This window comes from Balaenoptera physalus (assembly GCF_965194825.1).
Source record: "Balaenoptera physalus genome assembly, chromosome: 5".
In the NCBI taxonomy this organism is placed as follows: Eukaryota; Metazoa; Chordata; class Mammalia; order Artiodactyla; family Balaenopteridae; genus Balaenoptera; species Balaenoptera physalus.
Window position 1 is genome coordinate 105,708,616 of NC_138884.1, and position 9,975 is coordinate 105,718,590.

General features: G+C 49.5%; 1 protein-coding gene across 6 annotated transcripts in view; it reads left to right on the forward strand.

Moving 5' to 3' along the window:
• Window positions 1-9,975, forward strand: part of FAM184B (family with sequence similarity 184 member B) — a 123,454-nt gene that overhangs the window by 108,278 nt on the left and 5,201 nt on the right. For 2 of the 6 annotated variants that reach the window (XM_082462623.1, XM_082462624.1), the window contains exons 13-17: window positions 2,369-2,547; window positions 4,195-4,341; window positions 6,225-6,342; window positions 8,079-8,183; window positions 9,009-9,208. In XM_082462623.1, coding sequence (XP_082318749.1) covers window positions 2,369-2,547; window positions 4,195-4,341; window positions 6,225-6,342; window positions 8,079-8,183; window positions 9,009-9,208 — 749 coding nt within the window. Of the gene's footprint in view, window positions 1-2,368; window positions 2,548-4,194; window positions 5,920-6,182; window positions 6,343-8,078; window positions 8,184-9,008; window positions 9,209-9,975 lie in introns of those variants that run through there. The other 4 variants (XM_082462621.1, XM_082462622.1, XM_082462625.1 and 1 more) reach the window with 4 other exon arrangements.

Genomic DNA, 9,975 nt, shown 5'->3' on the forward strand with positions numbered 1-9,975 from the left:
TCTCTCCCCAGCCCACCACATATGGCTTCAGGTATTCATCTAAAGTGCCTCTGTGTCAAGCCTTCAGTGGCTCCCTACTGCTATGAGAATAAGCTCCCAATGGTCAGTCTGACATTGAAAAGCCTTTACCCACTGGCTGCGTATCCCCCTCTGCTCTACATGCAGGCTCTGCATCCTGCCTCACTGCCTTTGCATATGCCCTGCCCCCTGCCTGGGACCCCTTCCTCCCTCTTCAGTGCCCAGCTGTTCCTTCAGTGCCCAGCTGATCCCTCCATGCTGGGGGCCTCCCCTCCACACCCGTGACCTCTCTACCCTCTGAGCTCCTGGAGCGCTTCCTGTTGCTGTAGCTCGGCTGGCACCCGCCTCTACTGCCTGTCCTGTTGGAGACCCATCACTTCATGGACGCCCTTGTTCCCTCGCCTGGACTAGGCATCCTTTGAGAACAAGCCACGTCTGCTTCGTCTCATCCCCCAGCCCCACCCCCGGTGCTCGGCACACAGCTCTGCACACAGTAGCGTCTCCACCAGGGTGTGCAGACGGCCACGATTAGTTGGTGTCCCAGCCCTGCTGAAGATCGCAGGAACATGGGGATGGTTCATTCCAGACTTTGCTGGTACTGAGAGCCTGAAGACAATTTCTGTGTTTAATGAGAATTATTAACAAATGATGTATCATGATGAGTTCAGCTCAGTTGGTAAAGTCTAGCAGAGGGAAAACAGAATATGATCTGTTAAAGGTTCTAGGTTGGTGGGGGCCACCTGGACCTGTGGAAGGAGATAGGGGAAGCGTGGGATGGTGACAGCTGGTGGCTGGAGGGCCCAATATTGGGCCCTCTGCAATGAATGACAGGCTTGCCTGAGGGCTATGGATAGAGACCCGGCCTGGGTGGATGAGACGGTACCTGGTCATCCACATCCAATCCTCACCTCCACCTCCCTGGAGGGAAGCCCTGAACCCTCCAGGAGGAACAGCAAGGCCCTGGGTGATATCCCACACAAAGAAGAAGTATATCCACAAGAAGGAACAGCCCCAGGCAGCAGGAGTGAAAGGGGGGTGCAATGTCAGGATGCATTCCCAGGGTGGCCACCACTGCAGGTAAGTGGTGTTGCATCCACTGGGATCTTCTGAGGAGCCCCATGAAATAATTCTCAAGTCTGTCGCAGCCAAGTACAGAGGGGGATGTACTTACCCGGCAGCTTCTCTCTCCCACTAGTCAAGGGTGGCCCCACAGGACTTTAACCAGGCTCTTCAGGTCATGCAGGTGTGAGTGCCGGGTGGTGCCCATGGCCATCCCACACTATGCAAACCGCAGGGCTGGAAGCAAGAGGTACAGGGCCTGGGCCACACACGCTCCCTGTGCAATGCTGTTCAGTCTTTGGAAGGGACAGATGCACAAACCTTCAGGCACGTTTGCATGGACTTGAAAACTGCTGCATTCACTAATCGGGGATTAACCCTGACCCCATTTAATGGTGGATATCAATCTTTGTATTTCTGTCTGAACCATTGACATTCAAGCATCATTTCGCAGCAAGCATTCATTTGGCACCTGCTGAATCCCAGCCACTGTGCTAGGTGCTATAGGATTGGGAAGATGAAGAGGAGATGGCTCCTTCCCGGAACAGCTGCTGGTTTGGTGGAGGAAACCAGCATTTCAACAAATCAGTGCACTTCATTATAACCTCTACACGGAGAGGATCTAGCTCTCAGAGAAGAGAAAGCTTGTCGCCTCTCCCCTGAGGGGTCGAGAAGGCATCACCAAGGCAGGAATGGTTGGGTGTGGAAGGCACCCTAGGTAAAGAGACGGGCAAGGGCAACTGCGGGGCTGTGGATTACAACTGTGGTGGCCTTAGAGTCACCTGGGAAGCTTTCTCAAAAGACACAGGGCTGGGATGTACCCAGACCCGCTGTATCAGAATCCTGTGAGGTGATGTGACAGATGGTTATTGTTCAGCAAATATTCACTCTCCCCTTCCTCTGCCCTGTGTGGTTTCGCTCCAAATTCACATGTTGAAGCCCTAACCACCAATATGATGGAGTTTGGGAATGAGACCTTTGGGGGGTAATTAGTGAATTAGTGTCCTAACAAGAAGAGACTCAGAGACGTCCCACCCCCTCCCCCCTCCACACAGGTGCAGTGTTGGGCTTGTTTTAATTTAAGCCACATTCTTGGCTCACCAGCATTGTTAGACTTTTTGACGGCCACATTTGGCCAACTCAAAGCAGAAAACGTTAAGAGACTAGACGTGAGCTCCTGAATCAGGAGCCCGATTTGGGTTCCAGGCTGGGTCTTTGCCGCGGCACATCTCTGGCCCTTGTCTGCCATCGCGCCTCCTGCACACGGCTCTTCTGGCTGCTTTCTCCCTAGGAGGGAGGTGGTCCGGGCCAGGCGGGCTCCCCGACGGGCAAGGGCGCCGCCGAGCAGGAGCCGAGCGAGGGATGCGGCCTCTGGGAGGAGAACTCGCAGCTCAAGGAAGCCGTGCGGCGGCTGCAGGCCGAGGTGGAACAGCACCGGCAGGAGGCGCTGCAGCTCCGCGACCAGCGCAGGTAGGTCTGCGGGTCGGAGCTTCTCTCCTCTGCCGCTTGGTGAGCCTCTGGGATCTCAGATTGGGTTGCACCCTCGGCATCTTCCCAAAGGAAGAATTCCCTAGTACGCCAGCACTTCACTGATGTTAGTCCTTTGACCCATGGAAAGTATCAGTGGTCGAGGAATTCTAGATCTCAAAACTGCCCAGGATTAGCCCTGAAATGGGGGGAGGGGTACCCTATTTCCCTACAGATCAGGGAATTTATGGAATCAAACTTAACAATGCCAAAAGTATCCTCAAAGCTAGCCTTAGGGAGTCAGTGCAGTGGAATAGTTAAGACAGTTCTGTGTGCTCTTAACTAGCTGTGTGACCTTGGGCAAGTCTGCTAATCTCTCCAAGACCCTGCCCTTACCTGTAAAAGGTAGAAAACACCACCCCCTCTCAGGGCTGTTGTAGAACGCAGTGAAACGTATAGGAAGATGCTTAGCACTGACCCTGGCACTCGGCAAATTGTGGTGGCAACTCTGATTTCCTTGTCCAGGCTGGATAGCCCTTTATCAAGTCCTGAATTCATGGCCTTTTTTCCCCTGGCTGGAAAGTTTATAACTACAACTTTAGTTTCATTAATAGATATAGGACTTTTCAAGTTATCTTGTTTCTTCTTGAGCGAGCTTCGGTAGTTTGTATCTTTGAAGGCATTTGTCCATTTCATCCCAGAGTTGGAATGTTCCAGTCCCCGGCATAAAGTTCAAGTGAAAGTAGGCCTGAGGCTCATCTGAGAAACAGCCATGAACCCACCTGGCCAAGGTGGAGCACCTTAAATTCAGTTAGGGACTCGCCAGGTGACACTGGAATAAGGAGACTGGACCAGAGTAGGGGCTCCTAACCTTTTCCGATTACAGCCCCCTCCAGGTGAGGAAAACGATGTCCCTCTCCTGGAGAAGGAGATCATCACACAAAAATATGCATGTACTTTCAGAAGATGTCAGGCTCCTGAGGCTGCTCTGAGGATCCCTTAGTGCCCCACCCCAAGGTTATGAAAAGTGATAGCTGATGGTCGAACATACGCTTTGTGCCACGGGCTGTTCTGGACATGGATTAATGTGGTTCATCCTTTCAATAACCCTATAAGGTAGCCACTGTTGTCAGATGGAGAAACTGAGCAGAGCGTAGCTCGCCCAAAGTCACGCAGCTAGGAAGTGATGGGGGAGGCCGCGGAGGGACGCAGGCAGCCTGGCTCTAAGCGGTGGTCTCCTAATCCCTCTCCCATCCTGCCTTCCCACCCTGGACCGCTGGTCTCCCAGCTCTGAGAGTCCACAACGTTCAGTAATTCTGATACAGAATCTCAGCCTCCAGGCCTACCCACCTCCCCCAAGTGAAAGGGGTGCTTTCTGGGACTCCTCTCCTGAGCTGTTCTCCACCCCTTCCCCAGAAGGCTGCCCTTTGTGCTCAGGTTTCTCCTTCATGGAATGCTGGGGTGGAAGGTGCTGAGAAGGGGTTCCACAAGTTGGACCCCACAACTCAGAGACACCGGATCTCCTTCCCACTGTGTCCTGACCTTAGATTCTGCAGGCCACCCAGCAGAGTGGGGAGAAACTCCAGTGCCCTAGAGGTTCAGTCCCTAGAGCCTGGACAAGCCCAGCTGTGCTTCCACCCCGCCCCACAGGCTGCTGGAGGAGGATCAGCAAGCCCAGCGGGCCCGGGAGGTGGAGGTGCTACGCCAGGAACACCGGAAGGAGATGCAGGCCATGGTGGCCGATTTCAGCAGCGCCCAAGCGCAGCTCCAGGCCCGGCTGGCTGCCCTGGAAACCGAGTAAGTGAGGCCTTGGCCCCAGGTTGGGAGGGACTAGTAGACATACCATTTTATTAGGGGGACCAACTCATCCTAGTGTCCCCAGGACTCTCCTAGTTTTAAAACTAGAAGTCCCGAGTTCCGGAAGCGCCTCAGTTCCAGGCGAACTGGGATGGTTGGCCACCCGTCTTTTTATGAGACTGCATTCCCGTCTTGTGCAGGGTACTGGGAATCTCTGAGGAATTAGCATGGTTTGACCCTCACACACAGAAGAAGATCAGGGCTACTTTTTTATGGGCATTTCCCCCTTCTAATGTGCATCATCTCATTTAATCTTCACAGCAGTTCTTCAAGGTGGAAACCATTATTCCCATGGATTGATTAAGAAAGCAAGGGCCCCTTGTGCAAGCATTCATTTATTCATTCAGCAAATATTCGTTAAAGGCCTACTGTGTGCCTTGCACTGTTTTAGGCTCTGGAGTTACAGTGGGAATAAAACAAAGACTGTGCTCTCATAGCGCTCACAAATTCTAGATGGGGAACCTGACAAAGAAATAAGCAAACAAATATTTAACTTCATATCAGGTAATGAAAGTACCTGAAGGTACTAGAAGGAAAACAGGATCAGTGTCTAGAGTGCCAAGGGTGGGCAAGGAGGTGACATTTAAGCATAAAGAGGTGAGGAAATGAGAGAGCCATCTGGACGAAGAGCATTCCAAGCATCCAGAACAGCAAGTGCAAGGGCCCTGGGGCCCGCTTCCCAAGACCAAGCAGCCAGAAGGCTTAAAGTGGAATGAGTGAGAGAGTGATGATAGGAACTGAGGTTGGCAAGGTAGCTGGGAGGGGTGGAGGAGATGCTGCACTGAGCAGGAAGGGGTTTGGGTGTGTTCAGATGGAGTGCACTGGGAAGCCCTTGTAAAGCTTTAAGCGTGACTGACATGGTCTGAGATACCTTTTAACAGGGTCACTTCTGACTGCTGAGAGAAGAGACTGGGAGATCGGGGTTAGTGACAGGGAGATCAGGTCAAGCAGCACTAAGTAAATTTAAATGTCACCTGTCTGACCCTTAACTTGTGCTCTTAAAAACTGTCCTCCACTGGCTCCAATACAAAGCAAATCATCCAAAATCTGGAGTGGAAGGTTTTACCAGCTACCATCTAATGGGTACTTAGCACGTGCCGGGCATGCATTATCTCACTGAATCCTCACAACCACCCAGTTTCACGCCCATATTAAAGAAGGAACAGGCTCACGGGCAAAATGCCCAAGATTACATAGCTAGAAAAAAGCAGAGCTGGGATAAGAGTCAGAGTCATCTCACCCCAAAGCCCTGGCCTCTTATCAACTACAGTCGGTAGATCACCGGCAGCCCTCACCCTCTCTCCCCCACCATCCGGAGGTTATTTCTCTCCAGCTTCACCCTGAAAGGGCGGTGGTACCAGCTGCCCCGCTGCTTTGCAGAACTAGTTCATGCCATGCTCTCTGGCTGCCAGCAGGTGGGGCAGGAGCCACATCTGTATTGGCATAACCTGCTGGCCTTGGTGTGGGTGGGGACATTTTCCGGCTGAGGCCTCTTCTCCCAAACTTCGCTGGTTCTTGAAGCCCCGCTGAATGTGGCATCCGTGTGCACACACAGGCCTGTGGTTCCTGGGCCCTACAGAACCTGGGGGAACTGACAAATGTCAGACTGGGAGTTGCAGTCCTGGGCTTCACCTGGAGCTCTGCAGCCAACTCACTGGGTGGCCCTGGGCAGGCTCTCTGGGCCTCAGTTTCCCCTTTGGTGAACAGAGAGTGGCCGGCCAGGCCAAGCAACATAGCAGCGTCCCCATCACGCCCACCTCTTCTCCCTCCTTGCGGTTGAGTCATTGCAGCACGGTGGCTAACTGCACGCCTGCTCGAAACAGACTGAAAGATTCCGGAGAGAAGCCAGGGAACGGGGAGTCGAGGCCGGAGGACGTTCAGCTCATAGGCCGTCTGCAGACCCGCTTGAAGGAGAGGGAGGAGATCATCAAGCAGCTCACGGTGAGGCTGTCCGGGGTATTCGCTTTAGCCTAGCACTTCCATGGGTGCCTAAAACTGTAATCCTGATAACCCTAAAACCACCTTACAAAAGGTCCTTGGTTATTTTTCCCCTATTATATAAAAAAATACATGCTCACTAAAAAAAATTAACACAGGAAAGTAGAAGGCAAAAAAAAAAAAATCACTCTCACGTCCCACACCATCTGCCTGATGTTGGTATTGGTTTGGTTTTTTTAACCTACAGCATTTGGGAAAATCTAGAATGGTTTGCACCTCACACTCATGTCTCCTCACACTTTAACCACTGCTTTAGGCTTTTGCCCAGCCTTCCTGTGCTCCAAGCTTTGGTTGAAAGTTCTCTGTAAGCCAGCTCCCAGTGGCTTACATTCAGCTCTGGGGACTTTGGGTGATACACTCGCTCCTGTCAGCGTGGCCCACGCGGGTCAGCTAATTAGCCACATCAGAAGTCCAGCCTCTTCCCGCCATCTCTACCTTCACCACCTTGGTCCAGGCCCTGCTGCCTCTCATGCATGATGGAGAGTCCACTGGTCTCCCCACTCACTCTGGCCTCACCCCACTCTGTTGACCTCACAGCGACCAGAGTAATCTTATAAAAATGTAAGTCGGACCACAATACGGCTCTGTTCAGCACCTCCTGTGGCTCCCTGTCCTTCTCAGAGTAAAATCCATGGTCTTATGGTGGCTTACACAGCCACACATCCTCCCACAATACACATGCACACTTGTATCTCACACCCATCCTTGCACCCTCCTGCTCCCCAGTCACATTGCTTCATGTCAAGATGAAGAGGAAAACTTAATCACCAACTGAAAATTAGATGATACTGATAAGGAATTGCTTGCTTGCTAAGTGTGACAAAGGTATTGTGGTTATGTGTTTTTTAAAAAAAGAGTCCTTATCCCTTAGAAACACTTATCAATGTTTTTTTGTTTTTTGGGGTTTTTTTGGCTGTGTTGGGTCTTCGTTGCTGCACGCGGGCTTTCTCTAGTTGCAGCGAGGGGGGGCTACTCTTCGTTGCGGTGCTTGGGCTTCTCATTGCGGTGGCTTCTGTTGTTGTGGAGCACGGGCTCTAGGCGTGCAGGCTTCAGTAGTTGTCGCACATGGGCTCAGTAGTTGTGGCTCACAGGCTCTAGAGCGCAGGCTCAGTAGTTGTGGCACATGGGCTTAGTTGCTCCGCGGCATGTGGGATCTTCCCAGACCAGGGCTCAAACCCGTGTCCCCTGCATTGGCAGGTGGATTCTTAACCACTGCGCCACCAGGGAAGCCCTCAATGTTTTTACAGATGAAATTATACAACTGGAACTTGCTTTAAAAACAATACAGCAGGAAAGAAAAAAGTGGAGAATGACACAGGTAAAGATTGGCCATATAGTGATTGTACCTGGGTGTTTCTTTTTCTTTGTCTTAACTAATAACCTTCTGCAGTAGATTCTGCTCAGATCCTAAGAGTACCTGGATCTCTGACTTCCCTAAGGCATTCCAAAAAAGCTCGCCCTTTCCTTCACAAGGGGCGCTGGGGACACAAAGGCCCCAGAAATAAAGGTGCTTCCTCAAAGCTTCAGTGGATGGCAGCTTGATTCCCACTGACTTCCCCTCCCTTCCCTGGTCTTTCCTCCTCTCTGTAGTCTGCTCTCACACAGCCATCTTCCTTCAAATTAAACTCAGTGTGCTGTGTAGTTAGGCTCATTTAGACTCAGTTGTATCGTTTTTCCAGGAGGAGAGAAGATTTCACTACACAGCATTCCCCAGCGCAGTGTCCCATCGGAATCGGTCCTTCTCTTTCAATCCTCGCCCAGGGTATTTGACCCCTTCCATGAAGGTAAATTGGTCCTACTGGTTTCAATGCATTACATAATTCTGCTGGCTTTGTTTTTCCCAAAGGTAATGGCAGCTTATTTATCAATTGTCTGGCATTCATTTAGAGGAATATTCATTGAAAATAAGACCCCTAGGAAATAGTCCAAACTATTAACAAACAGTATTTATATCTGGCTAGGCAGATTATGTGTGTTTTTTATTTTTATGAGTTTTTTGAATTCTCCAAACTTTTTATATATAAATGTGTCACTATTAATAATGGCTATATCTGGGTGATAGGAAGGAGAGAAGAATCCTTCACTGTAACGTTTTTTCCTTTTATAAAAATTTTTGGAATTTACTACAGTGAGAATATTCACATCCAAATCTCATCTGCTATCACAAAATCCTAAAGTGCTTAAAAATTTGTATTTTTTTGGTAACTCATAGGACAGGAAACCTAACCCAAGCTGAATTCATGTAAGCTCATTTGTAACGTTTATATATCCCTCTTGGTGTGACACAATGTAAATTTCACTCCAGAAATATTAATGTGTTTGAGGACAAGGTGGGCCCAGCTTCTGCTGGGGGTGTTATATAGCCTTTTAAAATCTAAAACAAGATTTTAAATTAAAAAACACATTTGTCACCAGAAGTTTTGGATAAGAGATTATGAGCCTGTGTTTTTTTTAAAGCACAAAGTGGATTGGAAGAAAAAATGCTTTAAAAAATAACATGTAAGTTATTGCCTCCTTGCTCACATAATTTCGGTTGGGCAGGCCTTATCTACTTTTACAATAATGCCTCTTTGGGTGGTACTAACAGGCCTTTTCTTTAATACCAACAGAAAAAGAAGATGGAGGAAGTGCCCAGCCGAGTGGTCAGTGTGCCAAACCTCGCTTCCTATGCTAAGAACTTTCTGAGTGGCGACCTGAGCTCCAGGATCAACACTCCTCCGATAACTAAGTCACCCAGCTTGGACCCAGGCCCCAGCTGTGGCCAGCCTTACAAACCTACCCCATCTCTAGATGTAAAAACTGCCACAAGGTAGGGGGCCAAAGCTATGATTCCATTTTCCCATAGTCAGGAGGGAAATTAGTATTCCTTTCTGGTACCTGTTAAATACCCAGCCCTTGGGCCAATACAAAGGGTAACGAAACAGGCCCTGCCTTGGACAAATTACAACCCAGCCAAAAAGGAAGATATGTAAGAGAAGGGAAATAGGTCACTCTTTAGAAGAGGCACTACTCCTGATACCAAATTCCAGAAAACCTTTTTTTTTTTTCCCCATGGATGATTAGACAGGGGACATTGAATCACTTAGCTGACCACTTCAGAGTGGCTCACACAGAAGATGGACTCATCATCTGGCCTTGAGTCTGGATTCAAATTCTGGTCGTCCTTGTTCTTAGCTTGCTTGGCTTTGGGCAGCTCACTTGACTTCTCTGTTTCCTCACCTCTAAAATGAAGATAATACAGCACCTACCTCATTAGACTCATGTGAGACTGAAGGAATTAATCCACAGGACATGCTTAGCACAAGACCTGGCACAGAAGCATTCAGTAATTTTCCACTATTATTATTAAGGTTATTTCTCAAGATTCATTGTATAATCTTGTAATTTTAAGGCCTCTTAATCTGTGGGTTTGGTTGATCACGCATGATGATCTCTGATACTGCCTTATTTTTCCAGAAGCCCTTGCAGCGTGCTTCTCTTCCAGAAATGTGTGATTTCCCCTTTTTTTTTTTTAATTTTTTATTTATTTATTTATGGCTGTGTTGGGTCTTAGTTTCTGTGCGAGGGCTTTCTCCA